This window comes from Lepisma saccharinum, chromosome 3, assembly GCF_977018435.1.
Source record: "Lepisma saccharinum chromosome 3, izLepSacc3.1, whole genome shotgun sequence".
Classification (NCBI taxonomy): Eukaryota; Metazoa; Arthropoda; class Insecta; order Zygentoma; family Lepismatidae; genus Lepisma; species Lepisma saccharinum.
The window spans coordinates 27,022,088-27,046,540 of NC_139231.1; the positions used below are offsets into that span (position 1 = coordinate 27,022,088).

The window sequence follows — 24,453 nt, forward strand, 5'->3', positions numbered from 1 at the left end:
CACCTCTACGTTTATTAGCTTCACTTATTATTAGATCCTGAGTGGTTGCTGTATTCTGTAAACGTTATCAATTATTGTCATTTACACTGTTCAACTCTTTGTTTAGAATTGCAGAGTCCTGCGTGGCTCATTATTAATTGTATTGTCTGAATGCACACAGTTTTAGTTTATTATGACACGTGCATCTAGTGATTTTCCCACTAGTGATTTCTCAATGTCAAACATTGATAATTCTCAGTACAGAGTTTGCAATATGTAAAAAAATGAGTTAGTAACGCCTACATGTAGTTAAAATTTTCACCGCCCAAGAAGACTAGAAGCCATCCCAGAAGGAAGGAAGGAGGAAGAAGAAAGAAGAAGAAGAGCCTAGCAGCAACCGACCTACCTGGTCTGCTCACTTCGGCTGATAGGTGCTCAGGTTCTACCTGCCTGGCTTGACTGGGAGTACAACTGGGATCAGGGCATAGATTTTATAAAACATAATACATTGGGCTGTTGTTTCAAGGAGGTTGGAACTACTCTAGACTGCATAGAACAGCTCGAACTAGATATATCCAGCACTTAAAGTGAGCATATCCTAAACCCATTGGCCTTGTTTTCTACTTCTCCACATCAAAATCTGTATATGTGTGTGAGAGAGGAGCTACCACTATTACTGAATTACCTACAAGCATACATGTTTAACACCTTACCTGATAAATGAAGTAATATTGGTCTCGAGTCTGCACTGCTCCAGCACGATCCCTCCTCAGCCTATACACGCAGCGTGGGATGTCTACCATGCGAGTGTGCTCGAACTCTCGGATGCAGATGTCACAAGCTAGAACTGTTCCTGTTCGTCCGGTTCCAGGGCTGGAAATATAATTCATAAATGAGAACAGTGCATATTAGGGCTGCCTTACAAAATTTTTAATTTCTTTGTCAAAATTATATTTTGCACTACACAGAAATATTTCTTGCTTATTTCATTTCCTTCCCGTTCCCTTGTACATTTCACATAATTGTAGGGTGTTCAGGAAAAGGCACATAAGTTACAAACTTTGATTTTCAGTTGCTTTGATCCAACTCACTCAGTGAATTAAAGAAAACATTATCAGCATAATTTTATATTGAGCATACATAAAGATTCTAAACAGTGATGATCCAACATGTATATCATATCTATAATGTTCACTATTAAAAGAATAAACATAAGATAACTGTTTGATGTTATTTGTGAAAATCACAATGGAACCTGGGGTCTGTGACTGACTAAAGAACTTGAATGTGGCAAACCTTATAATCTGGGAAAATTTTATAAAATTATGTTTCCTTGAGGTTAAAAAGGCAAAATATATATAGAGCAAGAAAATATAGCATCCAATAAAACACACACATATACATATACCTAGTGGATGAAACAACAAGAAGGCCGGAAGGGCTAAATAACAAATGAGAACAAAATGGGAAACACTCATCAGACATTGTAAAAGCATAAATTTTTGCGACTCTGGGCCACAACTTCATATGTAGATAAAAGATAGAAGAAACTGAAGTCAATGTTGGACCTGCAAGGTTACCAGGTTCAAGTAAAGATAAATTTGGTACAGAAAAACATGGTTCCTTCACCAGGCTTGTTGAAATTTGGGAACACTAGGGGTGTGAGAAGGGGGAGTCTTGGAAATGGGAATAAGGGGTGGAGATAGAATTTGGTTTAGATAGTTAATATGTGCCCTCATTCAGGTCTAGGGTGTGTGGATACACTCCTGGCTGATGCATATTCCTTTTTGTACTGACGTGTTAGTGGATTGGTGTAAATGGTGGATGATAGCTGCCGAGAAGCAGTCATTGAAAGGTGTACTGTGACTCTTGGTACAGACGATAACAGTGAATGCCAGGTTTTGGGTGGAGGAACGGTGGTTGTTGATCAAGTTGAGAACTCCAAGTAAAAGCCACCACAGATGTTACAGATGAGGATGTAGATGAGGTTTGAGGTGTGTCAGGTTCCTTTTGGGTAGAGGGTTCATTTGCCTGTGGCAATGTGAATCTGCAGAGCAGGGGAGGTGATGAGAATTGAACAGGTCTGAACCTTGGGCAGTTGCATTTGTTGCGGCTGAAGGAATTTTGTGGACCAGGAGCTTGTCTGGAAAGGTGTTGGGATCACTGAACATTGAGGAGGAGGGATCATAGGGTGTGTTCGATATTTCTTAGGTGAGGGTGGTATTGGGAGACAAGGACAGGGTTTTGGCGTCAGGATTGTTGAATTGTACACAGCAGTGCAGGATATTTGTGGCAGGAGATTGTAGTTCTGTTGAGAAGTGAGTGAGATGTTGAGGTGTTGTACTCTGAGGGCCAGGATGAATGAAACTACTTTCTTGGTGTGGAATAGGTGAGAAGTGTAAGTGTAAGTGTAAATGTGATTCATGGGTTTGATGTGAATGGATATTTTCAAATAATCTTCCTTCATGTGCATATCCATATCTAGGAAGGTGATTGATTTGATTAGTGAAGTGGGTTCAGGCAAACTTTATGGAAATGAAGTGGTTGAGTTGGTCTAGGAAGGTGGTTAGGGATGGTTGTCCATGTGTCATTGATGTGCACAATCAGGAAGGTCATGTGAAAACATCATTCACATCAAAACAACCAATCACATGCAGTACTTATATTTATAATCGATTCTATGTTTTCTAAAGATCCAACATTTATATAACCTGTAATGCAAAATTCTTCCATTTGTTTTTTGTTTTTTTATGAATATAAAGATATAATTCATATACCCTAGTTGGGTAAAATAAATTTTCCCAATGCAAAATGCCCAGTTACTTGGTTATAGATATCAATTAAGGAGACAAATTAATGTAGAAGCTATAACACTCAGAATCAAAGCTGAAGTTACTATATTTTACATTCACTGATGCAGTGACATATTTTGATATGGCACAAGAGTTCTTAAAGCCAGAATATTAAATTATTTTTTTTAATGTTTTCTCCCGATAACACAAGTGGAGATAATATATAGAGACTGGCTAAGAAGGCGTGTATTATATTATTTTTAATATATAAACTGAAGTTAATGGATTTGTCCAGAAAAATGAAATGCACCTCAAGAAGTGGTGGATTTTTAACTGTGGCATCTAAATTTAGTCAACTGCCCTTTAAGTATATTACCTGCAATGTACTATCGTAGGTCCAGGATTGTTTTTAACATAGGGTCTTGCTTCTATAAGGAAAGCTATAACTGAACTGCATTCATCAGGCACTCCCTGCGCTGGCCACTTGAGATACCAGAAGTGAGTCACCTCTCTCCATAAATTTGCTTCCATATTCTGCGAGAGAAAGAAGAATTATTGTAAGCAAACAATCCCTTGACATGATTAAAAACACTCTTTCCAATGGTCTTTATGCATTACTTTCCAAGACACATGCATGTGATTCACAGAAAAAATTTCAAAAACGCAATAGACAAATAGAAAGTAATCTCATTATATTTGCAATAAGTACTTGTAAACTTCATTATGTATCATGAAAAATAAAGATTTCCACATTCGTTATTATTAAAGATGCATTTTGTTTAATTATTTCAATTCGTTTTTTGATGTTCATTTTGCTCAGAAATAAACCTGTTATCATGGTTGTCCATGAGCACAGCATTCAGTAGAAACCTCCTTTACACTGACAAGCCAAGACTTGAAATTCACAAATCAACCTTGTTCCTACAGGTTTCTCATCAAATATGATGACATCTCTACAAGTGTGAATATTTACAAAATAATACAGTATTGAAGTGGGTTTTATTCTTGCTGACATTTTGTTCTAATTTAATCTCACGCTTCTGGGGAACATCACAAGAATAAAAACCACTTTCATATCAATATTTATCAAAAGATAATGCTGCTAAAAATGTTAAATCTTGCAATCTTGATTTAGTTTTTGCGAATTTGTCTATTTTGTACTGCATCTGAAATTTTCTCAATAAATAAAGAATAAATTTATCAAAATCTCCTAGTTTCTTGTTACCTTACATCTTACATAATGATATTGTCAGTATTATTTTTTCAATGTGCTCCTGTTATCCTATGTATTGACAATAACAGTTTCAGTTTACACTATAAATGCCATATTTAAGTAATAATTCAAGCTTCATGGCATTACTTTTATTTGCATTTCTAGTGTTGAAATTACTTACAAGTGAATGAATACAAATAATTTAATTTTGTCATGAACTTTTATGCAGTATGCTTTTCTAGTATTTCTCTTCTTTAGGTATTTCAGCTGTTTTGAATCACTTGCCTTCCTGTTTAGGTTAATTGATGTGATGAATTATTGAAATGGATATAAGGACAACTGTGAAGAAGGATGAATCCTTATGCTGGTTTCAAACCTAGAATATATCTGATACTGATGAAGTAAAAGGCTCTATTTATGAATGATTTATAAGTCTTATAAAAGTTATGACATTTTGGGTCCATTGCCAAGTGCCCAGAAATCACATTAAACTACATTAGCAAACAAAAACCCTGATTTGGATGAAAAGACAAATGATGCAAAGTGTGGCTTACAATAGAGCATATATTGAAAAAAATAATAATAAAATTTTGTGATTATGGGATAACAGCAGTTTTTAAGCACCACCTCCTAGTATAATTTTATCTCAAACATAAACATATGGAAAACGTGTATTTAAATGTTTACCCAGGCATGTATGAAATTAAATGTAACTCATGAGAAAGAAGCTGCATAGAAAAAATGGGAAGGAGTTTCAAGGAGAGGGTTAGTGAGCATGAACATACATAAAGGAAAGGAATCCTAGAACCGGCCTGAGTCAGAATATATCATCCATAAATCACTAAATTAGAATATAATATCAGTACAGAAAAAAAGTCCTAAACAAAAGTGCTTAAAACAAAGGACATTGTGCCGACCCCCGTGGCAGAGTGGTTAGCATATTGAACTACAATGCCAGGGATCCTGGGTTCGAATCACAGCCTGCGCATGGATGTTTGTGAGTGTTCATTCATCAATTTCATCATATCATCACTCATCCCCATCTTCGCAAAAATAGCCAAAAGTGGCACAAAAAGCGAAGTAAAATAAAGCAAATCAATGATTCAATCAAACCAAGGACATTATGAAAACTGAGTAGAAAAAATAACAAATATGGTGGTATTGTTGAAGAGAAATAGATTAACTTAATAAAGAATCAGATAATTACCCCCATATAATTTTTTTTGTTTTCCTGCCAACATTAAGTTCTCCTTGGGGGGGAGGGGGGAGAGAATTGCCAGTGGGTCATTCCATGTCAAATCATCCAGAATTTGTTAAAAATGTCACCCACCATCCCCGATTTTGATGAAATTTGGTATGCTTATAGAACTTTTGATGCTGATTACAAAAATGACAACTTTTTTTAAAAATTGGTCAAGGGGATCAGAAGTTACGTGCTTTTTAAAATCTCCGTGTACGTCACATGCGGCTCCACTTTGAATGACACGCATTAGGTTATAAACGATCGTATCTTCCCTCAGGTTTGCCGTAGAAACTTCAAGTTTGTTTTCTTTTGTTCAGAATAGTATAAGCTTTCATTTAAATAATGTTTCAGATGAATGCAACAATAAACATGTATTTTTATATATAGTTTTATGTATTTTCTTAGAAAAATAAATGACTAACTTCAAGAGCAAATTTCATGCAATGCCCCCCCTTCAATTTCCCCCCAATTTTATATGTAGGTAGCTCAGAGTGTGTACTAATGCCTAATGGAAAAATTGGGATGGGCGGTTCAGAGACAGGGTGATAAAAAAATAATTTGCATAAAATGACATTAAAAGTAAATCTTATTAAAAATGCTTATGTATTTAGCACAAAGCCTGAAGTACAATATGTTTCAAGCTACAATATTCAAAATTTATGTTCACTATGTGTGAACGTAAGCATAGGCGTAACCTGGCGGGGGCAAAGGGAAGCACTTGCCATCTCCCAAATTTATAGATTTATTTTAAATTTGCAAGTTAAATATATTTTGTGATCCTCCTGGCACTTGAGGAAGAAACGAATAAAGAGTAATAATTGTGATTTTTCAAAGGTATTTATCAAATAATCCTGGACACTATTTTTATGCGATGGAAAACTTTGTGATTATCTTAACCCAAAGATAGTTTCCAAGTGACACCCATTAAGATAGTACCTAAAAATTGTACTCAAGGCATTGCCAAAATTTCATGTACTATAAATTGTGTCGTTCACATTTTAGATGGATATTTTGACAATTTCAAACACACTAAAGTATTTGACTTATCACTAAGTACATATGTCCTTCCATTTGTGTTGTTGATGTTCACTGGACACAGCATACTTTTTGGCCAGTAGTAGGAAGTTGATTGACCAAGTGGATGCAAGAATTTAATTAATTTAAACGTCGACTTTTGAAGCAATCCTACAAACAAGTTTGAGTCACGCACACACATGCTACTACATAACTGTTTACAGTTGGAATTCGGAATGCCACTTTTTCACAAAAGTCAAACTATACAGTTATACAAAACATATTACATCAGCAATTACTATTTTTGCTCTGACTGTTAAATAACTAGTGTTTCGAAGTAACTAGTTACAAAGTTACAAGTAACAGTTACATTTTATTTAGAAATTCTAACTGTAACTAGCTACTTTTAAAAGTAAGTACCTGTAACGTTAACAATGGTAACAGAGTTACTTTTTGTAGTAGGGAAATAGCTAAATTGGACAATTCTGTTCCAGACTATAAAAATAAAATATGTACCTTCTCCGAATGCTATGTGAAAGGATTTTCTTGGAATTGCTGGCAAGGAAGCTATGCTTAGAACATCCACGCTTTACTGTAATTCATTTCTAATTGTATGTGAAAACTTCATTGTTTTTGGTAGACTGCTGTGTTCCTTTGGAATGTGGTTGTCCAGCTAGGAAAAAGTCATTCTCGAGGGAGTGGATCTTTGGATATTGTTGAACTTGGAATGGAGGAGAAAGAAATAGGTGGAAGGGGAATCAATCAATGACACCATATTCAAAATACCGTGGTCAGCATATAAATGATTTTTTTAAAATTATAATCGTTCAAGCAAAGCTGACTGTGTTTTCCATCATTTATTAGCAGTAATAACGTAAATATATGAATACATATTATGTACTAGAAACATAAGTAAAACACGGAAGTCTTCAGGATCATTGATTGTGTGTAACTTTTACACAAATCAATGATCATTAACAGTATGTTACTGTTACAGTAACTCTAAAAGACACTCAGTTACTTTCAAAGTACCAGTAACAATAACTGAGTAACTTTTTAAATGAGTGACTGTAACTCAGTTACTTGTAAAAAGTAACTTACAGAACCTGTAAGTTCAAAATAGTGCATACTTCCTGGTACTGTTGCAGTACTTTGCAATCGTCGACACATTGTACTGTGGGTTGTTGTCATTTCACCCTAGATAATTACTAAGAAATTTATGCCATGAATACTATTTCTACGGAATTGGTACATAATTGTCATACTTGTTGCCTTATACTATAGAAGCCTATACAAGTATTTTTTACTCTTCCAACCATCCCGTCACAAGGATATTTTCTGTGGTATGTGGCGAGAAAGCTCCATTTGAAATAACTTCAATCAGCACAAATGTGTAGTATTAATTCTTACTTCATATTACGTATCCCCATGAAGAGTAGCCAAAAAAGAACTTCCATATTGAGATAAAATGCACAAAAAGAATGTTCTCGAAGATAAATTTGCTAAACTTTGGAATGTTAATAATGATTATATATATAATTATATAATAATATAATATATATAATTAAAAAAAATTGAAGACACTTGAAACTAACTTAGATACAGTGGAAACTCGATTTTATGTTATCCAGGAGATCAAGCTGAAAAAACTAAATACACGGGAAAATGTAAGATCTAGGAGAATTTCTAAACAATTTGCTATGTTGGGACCACCAAGATTGAATGCAAAATGAAGGAAAATGTAAAATCGAGGAACTTAAATCGGGGTTCCACTGTAATTATTACTCGCAAATTTAAAATAAATCTATAAATTTGGGAGAGGGCAAGTGCTTACCTTTGCCCCCGCCAGGTTACGTCTATGCTTACGTTCACACATTGTGAACATAAATTTTGAATATTGTAGCTTGAAACATATTGTACTTCAGGCTTTGTGCTAAATACATAAGCATTTTTAATAAGATTTACTTTTAATGTCATTTTATGCAAATTATTTTTTTATCACCCTGTCTCTGAACCGCCCATCCCAATTTTTCCATCAGGCATTAGTACACACTCTGAGCTAACTACATATAAAATTGAGGGGAAATTGAAGGGGGGGCATTGCATGAAATTTGCTCTTGAAGTTAGTCATTTATTTTTCTAAAAAAAATACATAAAACTATATATAAAAATACATGTTTATTGTTGCATTCATCTGAAACATTATTTAAATGAAAGCTTATACTATTCTGAACAAAAGAAAACAAACTTGAAGTTTCTACGGCAAACCTGAGGGAAGATACGATCGTTTATAACCTAATGCGTGTCATTCAAAGTGGAGCCGCATGTGGCGTACATGGAGATCTTAAAAAGCGCGTAACTTCTGATCCCCTTGACCAATTTAAAAAAAATTGTCATTTTTTAAATCAGTATCAAAAGTTCTATAAGTATACCAAATTTCATCAAAATCGGGGATGGTGGGTGACATGGCCTGGATGATTTGACGTGGAATGACCCCAGTGGGAGAAAACGGGTATGCAACAATAAGCAAGGCTAGTGCCACATAGTTGGTAATGACATACGTTCTTGCAAGACTGTAGATGATAATGATGCAAGTGAAGTTTTTAATTCCCATTTTTTAAAACCTTTTAGCCTTTTTTATTACATTTTTACTTAATGTGATTTCTGGGCACCCCTGAATCAGGCTCTGGCAAAGGAACTAAAACAGAACTTTTAGAGGACTTACATATCACACATAAGTGGAGACTTTTACATTGTTAAAATCTGTAATTCATTGTTATGAAAACCTTTGCAAAATTACCAGGATCGCCGCTTTGAAGGAAGTTATTATAACCACATCACTATGGAGGCTGGTTTCCCCTCATTTGATACTATTTGCAAATAACATTTTACAATATGTGGTCAATTTTCACTTTATGTAGTAATAAAATACACATTTTAGGAAGCTTTCAGAATAAACTGACAAGCAACATGTGATAGGTAACAAGAAACACGTGTCACTTGGAAATTAATCTTCAGAAATAAATGTAATGTTTCATACTGAAGAAATAAATGTAATGTTTCATACCGAAGTGATACGACAAGCTACACATGTCACTTATTGCTTGCATGTCACTTGGGCTGTGTCATTTTCTCAATAGGATGTGTTGAGCTCCCTTGATCTGTTGGTAGTGCACGCAGTGGCAAAGCGCAGAGTTCCTAGCAGGGTAGGCACAAAAGTGGGATAATTTCCATTAGTTGCTTAAATCCGTAAAAAGAAAGTGAGGGGGGCTATGCCATGGAGAGTGGTTCAATGTCTCTCCAGACTGCTTCTTTACTTACCAGTGGTGTGACGTTTTCAAAAGTGTTGTTACCGGCCATCAGTACGATAATTATGTCTTAGATGTTCTCCTCCCGCCCACCAGATGTCAAGATCTAGATTTTGTTCATTTCGGTTTTTTTTTATTTGTTTGTACAAGGGTCGTTCAAGGTTGACCGGGATTTTCGTACGTAAAAAGTCGATGAATAGCCGGATCATGATGAAACGTGCGGGTGACGTAATGTATTCCTTCGCGAGTAACTAGCGCCTGGCATGACGTATTTTGCGCATGCGCAGCAGTTGCAGCGAACATGGCGGCAAGCAGTGTGTCTGTGGCTGTGGAGCAGCGGTGTGTAATCAAATTTCTCATGAAGGAGAAAGTGAAACCAGCTGAGTTTTCAGACGATTGCAAGCACAGTACAGTGGTGAACAAACGATGTCGCGGACAAGAGTGTACGAATGGTGTGAGCAGTTTCGCGAAGGACGGGAGCTGGTGACAAATGAAGCGCATGGACAGAAAGATCATGGCAAGTGTCTTCTGGGACATGAAGGGCGTTATCCATGTGGATTTTCTGGACAAAGGGAGCACGATTAATGCACAGTATTACTCCACATTGTTGAGTGGTGCTGTACGAAAGTCCATTCGCAAGAAAAGACCTGGGATGTTGTCTGGAAATGTCATTCTTCTCCATGACAATGCCCGCCCTCACACGGCCAATGTGACAACAACAACTCTGGCTGACATGCGCTGGGAAGTTCTGCCCCATCCCCCCTACAGTCCAGATTTAGCCCCCAGTGATTATCATTTGTTTGCACCCCTTAAAGACCATCTGGGAGGGAAGAAATTCACGACAGACGAAGCACTGCGGAGCGATGTCCTCCAGTGGCTACGACAACAACCAAGTTCTTTCTACGCCAAAGGAATTCGGGAGCGGCCAGAACGATGGCAACGGTGCCTCGGCGCGCACAGAGAATACTTTGAAAAACTGACATAGTTTGGTGTTTCTTCTGCTACCTATTTCGTCTGCAGAAATAAAAGTCCCGATCAACCTTGAACGACCCTTGTATTTTTTTTCAACCCCTGATTTATGCACACACCTCCAGAAAGAACTACCAATCACGGGACATCGCGAAAATCCAACGAATAGTGCTCGAGCCCTGTTGTCAATTCTTCATCACTTTTTTCTAAATTTATTTTGCAATTGAGGTGAAAAGGGCTAGAACCCCGCCATAATTTTTGGGTCAGTCTGACGTTTGTGCTGTGAGCAGGCGACAGAATTCCTCACTTTCAGCGACTGTCAGTTTGGCACATTCTACAGCTGCCAAATAAGTTTTTTAGCAAGACTTCCTCGCACCGAGGAAAACACCATTGTTATCTGTTGTCTAACTAAAGGAATGGTTGTAGTTAATTCCAGTCTTGGCTTTCTAGATAAATGAATTTCTGACACACACCTGTATGTGCAAGTAAATATAATTTAAATTTTGAATATTTTCGTCTCATTTGTTCTGGTCTATGCTAATCGTGATGATGAGAATGTATGGAGAATGAATTAAAGATGATCAGGAAACATTGACATGACCACAATTAGGTCACCTGGCTTTGTAACGTGTTAGGATGACCACTACGGGGCTTTCAAGAAAAAACATAAGTAAAGGTGACCTCTCTCATTCAGTGTGTATACTTCACATCCTAGTTTGTTCTACCCCTTGTGTTAGTAGACACCTTTACGTAATAATAGAACATAGGATCCTTGTTTGGGACCCAGCAACACGACAGGTTACTATGTAACATATAAACAGGTTATAATAAATGTAGTTGCTTGAGAGAATAGAATCCCAATTTTTAGGCGCAATTTAGCTCTTTTCTGCCAATTCAAAGTGACAACACTGACCTGTTCCGCCAGACCTGAAACAGACATGACCCCCGCAATAACCCCATAACACTCTTTGTCCTAAACCCAAAAAAAGTCTTCCCTTGCATTGTACTCTCATGGACCGCCCTCTTCTCTTGTTATCCCTTCAGGGTAAACGAAACTGCTTACCTCTTCGCTTGTGTCGGCTGAATAAAATAAGTCTGCTTGTAATATCTATTCGACGACAGTGTTAACGCATTAAATAACGTTTCAACAACTTTTGAATTTTTTTTAAAATATTGCTGTCACTTGCCACTGCTACTTGCAAAGGAAAATAGAGTTGAAAACATTTTAGAAATTATTGTTATAAGAAGGAAACATGAAAGACCAAAAGTGGCCTACCTTACCGATGATTGCATCTTCACTCAATTGTTCTTGCATTTTAGTCCAGCACTTCCTTGCATAAATCTGATCACTGCACACGACACGAATCACAAACAAAAGCTCTACAGCCACGAACCTCGCGCTCCGAGCCAAGCTCCCTTGTAGCGTCCTGAGCAGGAGGCAAATTTTCACAGAGAGGGAACAAGCAAGGGAATCCCCGTTCACGATAAAAATAAATTATTCTATTCCCAGTGAAAGTAAAACTACTTTGTAAATATAAGGCGTAACTAGCATTTTAATTTACATAATTTGGTATGAAGACTTACTTTACAAATATAAGTTCTTTGGACTTTCTGTTTACGCTACGGTGTTGGGTGAATCGACAAGACCATCAGAACTCTGACTAGAAAATGAAGTCAGAACTACAGTACTCCGTAATTTTCAATTTCACTTACACTTGTCGATGAAAGGAAGGAAAACCTAAGTTTCGTACAAAATATGGAGAATGTACAATGAAATAGAAATATCTCTGCACGAACACAGGGTAATGTTTACAAAAAATGCTGGTACACCACAAATTTCCAACCCTGGCGGAAATGCAGTGTTGCTGATATTCTGTTCGTCCCAGTGGGTAACACCGCGAGGCCAGCCTCAGGAGCATGCTATAAGCATACGTACAGTACTCGTAAGATTAGGCTTCCCGCATATACGACCGTACGACGGAATATGAAGAGAAGAGGCCCCAGCAAATGTGCCTCACTCCGTGGAAAGTTCATATACTGGACAGGGTTAGAATTTTTTTTGTAATTATCATAAATGAAAATTCCAAACTTTTCCATTGCATTACATGTGTTTTGACGAAATAAGTAAATACATCTTTAAAAGAGTAATGGCGTGGGTAGGCCCGGCCTCCTGGCCTCATAGGACGCTTCACCACTGAGTGCACGAGCAGTGAATACTTTTTCTATAGGATGGAGATGCCCATGTCACTTATCACTTGTTGCCTCGTGTGTGTTGCTTCAGTCTGAAAGCTGCCTTGCATTTAAACTTCTCGTTATTTTAGAGGAATATTTAAAATTAGACCGGAGACAATACCACTTTGAGCTGATATTGAAGATGATACTCTTACCGATTCTCACCGATACTGATACTTGAAACTTGCAATAAATAAAAGTTGTTCAAAATATTGATCAATATGAGTGTGTAGATATTCTTCTCCAATGATATGCATCAATGTCCCAATAAATTTGCTGTAGAATATTCAAGAAGTGCATCAGAATATGAAAATTGATGTTATGTAATCCCAAAAATCAGTATTTCATGCAAAATTGATGCAAAATAAATTTGCATAATTTCCAGGATAATTAGATTCCACGAAAGTGTTGCACAGCTTTTTAGCCAACCAATTGAAAGACCAAAATACTAGAAAAGTATCAGCTGGTATTGGTACATGAATTCTAATCGATACTTTCCGATACCAATACCACTGCCTCGGTATTGGCTCGGCCATAATTAAAATTCAATTTTTTCCAGCTGTTCTTCTTACCTTTAACTGCAAACTGGAAATAATGTACTTTTCTCTAACTTCTCTCTTCTTGAGTGTAACCTGGAAGTCACCAAACAGTCTGTGGCAGTCAAGGACTTCTGATGGGGGTAAATAATCTGCACATTTTTCCTAGAAAGAGAGAAAGAACTAATAAGATAACAATGAACAACAATTCTTTTAATTCAAGTGAAATGTGCAACTGGAAATGCCCCTTATTAAAAAGTTTTTTTTAAAAATGTTTGATGAAGACTAATTCATTCTTGGTAGCTCTGTGAGTTAGTACATAATGAGGAAAGTTTCATACTGCATAAGAATCACTGTTTGAAAGTTTGTTTTATGTATTTTAAGGGTAAGGTAATATTAATTTTGCATTAGTATGATGCAGTTTTACTCATGAAACATTTTAGTACAAAGTAAACAGTTTAAATAAATAAATTGAATTCTCTAAAACAAAGCTATCTTCATGAATAGCATGATATATATTTTTTGACAATTTTCTAATATATATATATATATATATATATATATATATATATATATATATATATATATTTGTGTTTTATATGTTATATACTATATCAGTCCCTTAGTGTTAATACTATGTTGAATTACATAATATATATATGTATATATAGCACCCACACCACTCATAGTCTTGGACAACTGTAACTAGAGAAGCACTTTTTTTTAGAACTGTCTACAACTTCTTTCCTGAACCTGGCAACCTCGCAGGTCACACTGTCATTTCATTCTCCTTGCTTACTTCCTTTCTACACCTGAAGTTGTGGCTTGCGGCAATGAAAATTTGAATTTTTCTTGTGTCTGCTGAGTGTTTCTTCTTTATATATACATATATTATGTATATATGTATACAATCTTGAGGTCAGTGCTTATTATGTGGTGCCAGATTCAGATGCACCACAAGAGAGAATGCCATATTGTATTCATCTTTGTATTATACAAGAAAAACAAAATTATGAAATTTCACTTGCATAGTTATGTATGTTACTTACCACTCCATTTTCCACAAGATCAGTAAGCATGAAGACGACTTTGCTTTGTTGCTCCCAAACCATTCTCCAAAAATCTGTAATTGTACTCTTCATTGGTGCTTGGCAGGCAATATAGAATTTAGGTTCATGCTTTGGCCCCTAAAAAGATGAAAACACCTCTTTAGAGTACAGAAATAACCTAAATCAATGTTAAGTTAAACAATACTAAGTTATTTTGAGATGCACTCTGCAGGGCTCAAAATTGAAAGTTTCACAAAACTGAATGCTTTACTTTTGTTAACATGGTGTCGTTTTTTTTTGGTTTTTTTTTCCTGATTACTGCAGCAAAGAGATTAACGACTAGTGAAATGATGTGACTTACATGAATATTAAGTAATGCAAAATACATTGGGCATGAGGAATTTTCTTCTTTTTAAATGTTACACAGATGGAAATTATGAATGGTAGTCAGTTTGCCCAAAGAGAAGAAAAAAATAATTAAATGTGCATATCTTCAATACTTTCTCATACTTAAACTCAAATAATGTATATGCCCTATCTTTTCAATTTTTATATTTGAAAGTATGTTTGCTAATAAAATTCAAAATTATATATATGTACTAATGTGAACACCATTAAAAAGATTTATTTTCTTTTGAGGTGCTTTTCTGCTGCTTTTGACTCTGCGATGATGAGAATGAATGCTGCTTACATGAAATTTAAGATATTTCATAGAGAAAAAGCAATACCCAGGCTAGGATTTGAACCTGGACCCTCTAGAAATCATGAGTTCACCACCCAATTCACTCTGGCATCGAGGCAGCAACACTGACCAGAAATACATATGTTTAACTACGTGAAGGGCTCCCTACTAGCTGAGTGGCACATTATAACTACCTTCTGTTACGATGGGGGGGACAAGCTTTTGTAGCTTCGGGTTGTTAGGATTAATGAAGGTTAACTGTCAGTTCAAGACATCTAGACACCAATTGCCATTTACACTTGTCTTAAGTTTGAATCCTGAGATAAGCATGGATGTGTTTTTATCCCACTATCTCTTCCATCAATATATTCATCTTCATCAAAATTAATAGGTAGAAAAGAGCCAAACCAACAGAAATAGAAATAACCTTCTGTTAACTGTTACCTCCATAGTACATTTAGGAGTCTCTTATTGTGGAGCATTAATCAGCCCCCCCCCCTTCCCCATAACCCACTCATGTATTAGTCTGTTAGTTAAAATATTGCCTTGTGCTATAGGGTCCCAAGGTTATATTCCATGTCATTTTCTGAGAATTGGTATTTTATGCAGATCTTCTAATCAAAACAACTTTGAAGTACAACTTATACAAGGTTCCTTGCCTTTTGCTTACTTGATGTTATGCACTTGCGTATGCAGAGGGGGCTGAAGAGGCTAAATACTTCTTCGAAATTTTGAGAAAATGAACATTTTCAAACAAAAGCAGCGAAGAACTTGGGGGAAAAATCAGAGTGGTAAATGCATACTCGCCTTAAAAATTGCCATTTTTGAGAGTGGAAAGTTCTTATTGTGTATACAATTTCAGACCCTCCCGAGAAAAATCCTGCGTACACCAGTGATGTTATGGAGCATATCTTGAGAATATGCTAGCATTAACCAAACAAAATTCCTAAGAAGAAATTAAACATACAATTTGGACACTTATTTTATTAAACATGACTTTGATGTTGTGCTCAATGTTTATGCAAATCTCCACAAATGTAGGGAAGATATGTACAATTTGTATTTTTTGTTATTTTCCATTATATTTCTGCCACTTTTGGCTAATTGCAACCATGAGGATGAGTGATGATTAGATGAAAATGATGAAGAGACAGTTACCATGAACAGCCATGCCAGGACTCAAACCTGGGAACTTTGGTAACCAGATACCTGGTAAAACAACTTAAAATGCTCAGCCACCAAGCTGACTAGGGAATAAATGTTTCAAGACACTGGATATAAATGGAATACAGTCAAGTGTTTGACAAATATGGAATTCATCATTACATAATTTCTAATTCAGTAAAAAAATTAAATTTATTATAACATAAATATGTCTTAATTTGCAGCAGAACAAATAGTCTCAAATGTAAATACTGATTATAAGTGTTTGTTTCTTAACAACAACAAAAAATTACATATCAATCATACCTTTATATAATTAGCATTGATGTACTCTGACAAAGGATCTCCATCCATCTGTGAGAGATGAACTCGTGTTTCTGGCAGAGGAATTACATTAGCGTAGCGATTCTTCGTCTCTGCACCATCTGGCAGCTCATCCATCTTCGGCATGCACTGTGGAATCATCTTGAACTCCTCATCCAAAGCATCACGGTCAGAGCTGAAGTTTGCAAGCCCAGCAAAGTTCATAGGATGAGAAGGAGCATTCTGAAACAATAAACAATCACAAGAGTCATACCAGAATCAAAAACTTATTTCATGCACAAGAAGCATGCATAAAACCATGCTTACTCTTTTAGAGTGTGACATCCATGTTATGCTCAGATAGGCTACTTGGAACTGAACTTACAGTTTTAAGTGGGTTCTGACCACTGTAATTCCACCAGAGATCGAACCAAAAATTCCTGATTACCATGTGACACAGCTATCACTGTACAGTTCATTTACAGTGTACCCCACCTGAAAGGAGGATTAAGCTTCACCTAATTTGAGTTTGAAATGGACAAATGACTTACAGTATGTAACATTGTTATTTGTACACATAGAATTTCCAAGGAAAAATGTAATATCTACTAGTAAATATAATCATTTTCATATGTACCTGGAAATTAATGTTAATGAAGGTTTCACCATCAAATGTCAATAAAAATGTATGTTCAAAGTGTATAAACAGAGCATATAATTTGCGTGAAAAGAGAAAAACATGCTGTTTCATGCAACATTGTTATTCGTACAGGAAGAGTTTCAATCTTCCTCGCATACAGCGCCACCACTATTCGGGCGATTTCATGCAGTTTGCAACTTCGTAACAAGTTTGAACATGCAGGCGTGCTCCCCGTCACGCAGAATGCTGGCATAGGTATTGTTGTAGGACTATCGTCTATCTATCAGCATGTTCGAAATGGGCAAGGTGAGCATTAATATATACGGGTCAGATGGGATAAATAGGGTCTGGAGAAAATCAAATAAAGACAATGATGATCACATTAACACAGTTCCAACAGTTAAACATGGTGGTGGGTCATTAATGATTTGGGGCTGTATGTCGTCCAAAGGTGTTGGTACCATCCAGTTTATTGATGGTATCATGGATGCATATGTCTATTTGGACATATTGAAGAACAATGTAAAGCAGAGTGCCCAAAAATGGACATGCCGTCTATCTACAGATTCCAACAAGACAATGACAGTAAGCATAAGGCGCGAGTTAACATGAATTGGCTAATATGGAATGTGCCCAAACTACTACAAACACCAGCTCAAAGTCCACACTTAAATCCCATTGAGCATTTATAGGCAATTTTGAAGAGGCGAGTCCATCAAGCAGGCGTCAAGTCCAAACAAGAGTTGAAAACTCTTGTGCAAGCCGAGTGGAATAAAATAAACTCTGAAACATGTCGGAAACTGGTTAATTCTATGAAGAACAGGTGTCAAGCAGTAATTAAAGTTAAAGGATCTCACATCAAAGTATTAGAACTGTCAGTCAATTTGCCCTGAATATACTTTTTTCTTTTATATTATTAAGTATACAAATAGAAAAGTTGTACAAAAAATGGCATGTTTCTCTTTCAGTTTCATTTCATTTATTATTGTCATTGGTTATACAGAATTTGGGTAAGATTTTATGTTCCTAATGGTATTAGTTATTGAATTGTAAAGAAACAATTTCAAAAGAATGTATTTCCTTTCAGATATTAAAGCATTTTCTTTGAAAATTCGTGTGTACGAATAAGAATGTTACATATTGTATTTAAGTAGCATGTGTGTGAAAGTAGTATGTTTATCAAAATATAAATTATAACATTTCCATGCAATACTTACTGGGTCGTCAAATGCAGGATTTCCATATGATCTTTTCGAAGCACGCACTCCTTTTCTCCTCACACTATTGTAGACAGACACACTGTCCAGACTATAAGCATCCAGTGACACTGGTGTGCATCGGCGTCCATATGTAAAACCCTTCTGACGCTTCTTCATTACTACCTGAAAAGATAGGGTTTATTTTATTAAGATTCATTATTATTATAAATCACACACACTAACTGCATGGAAACATAATTAGGGAAAGGAACTTTAGGTAAATAAATGTTTTTTCTGCGATAAGATAGAGACCCTCATTTTTGCCAAAATTCTTATCATAGCCTTATATGTCAACACAGCAAATTTTATTTTACATAAAAACACATATTTTCCAGTTTTCCGTATGTAAATACATATTTTGCGAATTTTCATTTTAAATACATAAAATCGCTCGTTGACTTCATCTACCTCGAAATCCTCCAAGGAAAAATGTTTATTCTCCGCACCTCTTTCATATCGAGAGTGCTAGGTTTGTTTTGTCTTTGAAAACGCTCGCTGGCAGACTTCTGGCACCTCGCCTACGATCCTATCGGGAGAAAATAGCTGTAAGTAGCTGGGGCTGGCTACACGTAACGATAGCAAGGCTTTTTAATGAAGCAATGCAGCTATTGTGGCCAGAAGACATAAAATTTGACAATGTTCTTCTCTTGACAGATGCTGCAGCTTACATGCAGTGGTCTTGCCATTAGCTACCCCAAAATGGTGCACGTTACATGTGTGGCGCATGCGTTGCATAGAATATGTGAAAAGATAAGAGCTCTTTATCCCAATGTCGATAAACTGGTTTCAAATGGGAAGAAAGTTTTTATCAAGTCGCCTAGAAGAATAGACATTTTTAAAGAAGAATGTCCTGAGGTTCCCCTTCCCCCTACACCTGTAGTTACGCGATGCAGATGTTATGCCCAGAACTTTGAAAAAATTGTATCTGTTGTAAATGATCTCGACAAAGAAGAATTCTGCAAGAACTGTTGATGGAGCCCTCCTTAAAAGTCGAATTGGCATACATCTCAACAAACCTGTCCATTCTCTCTAATTCCAAATGAAAGCTTGAATCGTCCGCGAACACTTTGGCAGCTTCCATTGGTGAAGTCCGTATAGTAGAAACGAAACTGAAAGAACTCACTGGATCTAAATGTCTAAATGTACAGAATTTTTGGGGAAAAACCAAGGTTTTCAAACATTGTGCCAAATTGCATGTGTTTTGGAAGGAGGTGAAGTAGAGGAAGAGGAAGCTTTGGAAAACTTCAGCGTTAGTGACATTTCGTGCTTCAAATATGCAAGAATTGTTTCTTGTGACGTGGAGCCATCTTTCTCACAATATAAGATGCTTTTTAGAGATAATCGTCACAGATTTACAATGGAGAATTTGGAAAGAACTATGGTGATCCACTGCAACTCTTCCAAAAAATAGCTCGCTAAGAGGTAATCATTTAGAAACTAATTTCAGGTGTTTAAAATGCATGTTATAGTTTGTTTTTGTTACCAAATGTTTTTATTTTTGTCACATATTTTCCTGTTTTTATCACATATTTTCAACATTTATGACACATAAAAAATAAATATTTCTGAGTTTTTTAGCACATAAAGTTCCGTTCCCTAAACATCATGTAACTAACAATGCAAGAAATTCTTAATTATTTGCACTAGATTTGTTTGTGAGAATTTGTTCATCATTTTAGTTCACTGTTGTCACTGCAAATTAAAGAACAATCACATGACACAAAAAAATCTTGAAGGAGTCCTCAGGTAAGGAATTTGTGTTACCCTATTTCACAAATTTTAAGATATTTCACAAGATATCTTAATTAAAACAAATATTTTTGAGGAAGTTTTTGTTAATATTATGGATTATTCATTCTGAGATGTGTTCACTCTGGCTGTACTTCAACAAGCTCCAGTAAAAGAATAGAAATGAAGAAAATACAATTATCATTACTAGGACTAGGATTTTATGACCTAAAAATCACCAAAATATGCAAAATAAAATATGCTCTTATGACCTAAAATTGTGCAAAATATGCACTATATTTTGAAAAATATGCCCTTATAACTGGACTGTTTCAAACATCAATATCTAAATGCTGAGATATTTTCACATAAATACTATTTTTAGTTCACTTTATGGGTAATGCACAATGAATACTTTCTGTAAATTTTCAAATGAAAATGAAAAATATTTTGATGGAGTCCAAAAAAAAAGAGTAGAGTGAACCTGGGAGTAAGAACGAATCCACTTCGAAAATATGCTGAATATGACCGAAAATCCATCAAAATATGCTCTATCAAGCAGAAATGGCTAAATATGCCAAAATATGCCCTTAAGAAGCACCTTAATTTAATTAGTTTCTTCATAATATCAATTTCTACATATTTAGGGAACACATCACCCTTGCCAAAATAAATATCCTAAGTCATGAAAATCCTAGCCCTAATCATCATCATGCATTATACATGACATTTTATTGATGCATATTGTAATGTGATCAGCAGCAGGAGGACTAATATTTCACATGTAGTTTCATTTCAATCCGAGTTTTTGCATTTATCGCAAACTGGTACAAGTTCATCATGAGAAATTAATTCCAAATTCTTGTTTGCTTGCTTCTTCCTGGAAACAATTATCTGATCTCCAAATACATTCATCTTGAGTCACTTATTAAACACTGGTTAAGGTTTTCCCATGTTTCATTAGTTGTACTATCACTCCACCGTTGCAAAAACATAGAATTGAATTTTATGTGTGTGAGCAATATTCTCCAATTACAATTACAAATACTTACTAGTAAAACACCCAACAGAAGCAAACAAGCTGCTGCAATACATGATATTGTAATGGCTGCTATGATTCCTCCATTTTCTGTTGTTGCTTGCATTTCAGGATCATTCAAATACACAAGGTTCACTTGTTTAATCTGAAAGAAAGACAACATTTTTTCAATTTCTTGGAATGGGCATTTTAATAATAATTTTAAATATTCACAACTATTATTTGTTGAGTTTCCAAAGCTCATCCATCTGAATTTTGATCATTAACACTTTGAAAGAAGAGCCTGTTAATAATAGTGAGATATTCTCTAATTATGTATGTATATACATGTATAGTGTAGACTTGCGTACTTTCGACGTGGCCAAGGCCACGTCTTGTACGCTCGCATGCATGACCTTCGGCCACTTTGTGGGTGTAATCATATTATAGATGTGGTAAAATGACTGCATGTTGTATTGGATGAAGGGGAACAAGTGTATAAGTTCACTACTTTTAAAAGTTTAGAAAGTAACTTTATGTGTGTATGGACTCTAATAAGGCACAAATATTCAAAGTATTATTGTATATTTTCTTAATAATAAACTGAGTAAGTAATAAAGGATTCAAGATTATTACCTGGATATCTTGCATAAACGAATTCAATAGCGACACTAAATTGGAAATGCAATATTTAAGTCTTTTGTCATTTTCACATTTTTAAACGTAATTGGAAAATTATTGTCTTCCTTTATTTCCCTCAAATTCCTACCTTGCCTCTGTAATAAATTCTGACGCTTGAATTTTGAAATACGAAAAGTCTAGCATAATTCCCTTACAGTAGTTTTCGGGGTGAAAATAAACTTTCTTTAAGTTCCCTAGCAACGTCCGTTTCCATGGTGAACAACAAGCACTGCAAACTCTCTAAATACTTGTTTGTTATTATACCTCTAAACAGTTATGAAACTGACTAGAAATGTGTATGCAATATTAAAAAACAATATTCCTTCAAAAGTTAAAAGAACAAACAATCAACTGCCTTGGATGACAAGGAAACTAAAGAGAATGATCAATAAAAAGAGAAGGTATCATGATAAATTTAAACTTACAAATAAGTGTGTATATTACAGTACTTATTCCCAATTAAGGAAAGATGTTAAAAAGGAATATTCTAATGTAAAGGAGCATTACTACTCCTCCTTAGAAAACAATGTTAATGGTGACAAGAACGCTTTTTGGTTTCACTTTAATAGAAAGAAGAGAGAAAATACTATCACTGAAATTATTTATGATAATGATGTACTGTTCAATGAATATGATATTGTTAATGCTTTTAGTGAGCTTTTTCACAAATCTTTCTCAAAAAGAAGTCATGTAAATTTTAAAAATATTAATCTTCATTCATACACCAACCTAATTGATGTACCTGTTATCTTGGAAAAGGATGTAAGTGATACAATTAACAAACTAAAAGGCAGGTCTTCTATAGGTCCTGATGGCATACCTAATTTTATTTTGAAAGCAAACAAAGATGTTTTTGTACCATTGTTAACTAAAATTTACAACATGTCACTTACTTCTGGAATATTTCCAGATATCTGGAAAAATGTGTTTATTGTACCTGTAACTAAAAACAAAGATGGAAAAGCCAATGATCTTAATAATTATAGACCAATTACTATATTAAATTCCATGGCAAAGGTTTTTGAACACATAATTGCTGACTATTTGTCTTTTTCTTTTAAACAATATATTGATGGAAATCAGCATGGATTTTTTAGAAAAAGGTGTACTATCACAAATTTATTGGTTTTAATAGACTCTCTTAAATCTAACATTCGGAAGCAATCCCAGACTGATATTTTATTTATTGACTTGGCTAAAGCCTTTGATAGTGTCAGCCATCAGCTATTAATTTACAAACTCGACCAAATGGGATTATCACCACGATTTCTGAAATGGATTTCCAACTTTTTAGTAAATAGAAGTTTCTCTGTTAAGATTGGTGAAACAACTTCTTCTAAAAAAGAAATACTTTGTGGAGTACCTCAAGGGTCGCCACTTGGCCCAATTCTGTTCGCTGTTTTTATCAATGATGTTACATTATGTTTTAAATCTAGCACATGTTTACTATATGCAGATGATATAAAAAATTTTAAGAGTATTTTAACAAATAATGATGTCGCTCAACTTCAGGCTGACCTCGATAGAATGACACATTGGTGCAAGATTAATGAAATGGAAATTAACTTGAGAAAGTGTAAAGTTTTAAGATGTACTAAGAAAGTTCATTATATAGTCTCCAACTATTTTATTTATGAAAATAAAATCCAAGTGTGCGACAGTCATAAAGACTTAGGAATAGTAATAGACTCCTCTCTCATATTTGATGAGCACATTTCAGAAATTTGCAAAAGAGCAAAGAGAATGCTTGGTTATATATTTTTCTCATGGAAAGTTTTTAAAAAGGAAGATACCTTAATATTCCTGTATAAAACGATAGTTCGTCCTATTCTTGAATATGCAAATGAATTATGGTTTTTGACTGCAACCAGTCACCTTCAAAAAGTTGAATCAGTTCAAAAACTTTTTATCAGGTTATTATGCACAAAGTTTAAAAAAAAATACTATGACCAACATTACTCTGAATGGTTATCACAGTTGAATATGTTTTCCTTAGAAGAAAGAAGAAAAATGAAAAGGATAAATTTTGTAGAGAAGATATTAAATTTCCAAGTTGACAGTGAATACTTTTTGAATAATATAGCTTATAAAATTCCCAGATATTCCCATAGGTATATCTCAATTCTCACATGCCTAAACAAGGCAAGAGGTTTAGTAGCTGATCTTGTTGAAACCTACAATTTGAATTTATGTTGATGTATAAAATTGTAGGATCCACTGTTTTATTTTATAATTATGTATTCAATTTTTTAATTTTGTATAACATAGTGGTTGTTTAATCGTTATCATCACTTCAATAAATATGATCATTATTATTATTAGAACAATACACAGTTAATTGCACAATATTATATAACAATAAACAATTATTAGTATCAGAGATATAATGGATCTCATTGAAAACTGTAACTTGAGGTGTGGATATGCTAACTTGTTATGTTATGTTATTTTGCAGCTTATCTATTTTATTCGTGTAACTTTGTGCTTTTGTATTTGTATTTGACTTAGTGCTGTATAAGGTTTCATACTGTGCTCAACACTTAAAATAAACGATTATTATTATTATTATTATTTAGTTAAAACAACCACGATGTAGATAATATTTTCGCATTGAGTTTACCAATATATACATAAGTAATTGTG

General features: G+C 35.0%; 1 protein-coding gene across 1 annotated transcript in view; it reads right to left on the bottom strand.

The window, feature by feature from the left end:
* The window catches only part of LOC145985495 (uncharacterized), a 221,667-nt gene that overhangs the window by 19,898 nt on the left and 177,316 nt on the right, over positions 1-24,453 (bottom strand). The window contains exons 8-14 of the mRNA XM_083119566.1: positions 21,164-21,295; positions 18,342-18,506; positions 16,488-16,727; positions 14,336-14,473; positions 13,323-13,451; positions 3,148-3,305; positions 693-852 (exon numbers count right to left, since the gene is read on the bottom strand). Coding sequence (XP_082975692.1) covers positions 693-852; positions 3,148-3,305; positions 13,323-13,451; positions 14,336-14,473; positions 16,488-16,727; positions 18,342-18,506; positions 21,164-21,295 — 1,122 coding nt within the window. The remainder of the gene's footprint in view (positions 1-692; positions 853-3,147; positions 3,306-13,322; positions 13,452-14,335; positions 14,474-16,487; positions 16,728-18,341; positions 18,507-21,163; positions 21,296-24,453) is intronic.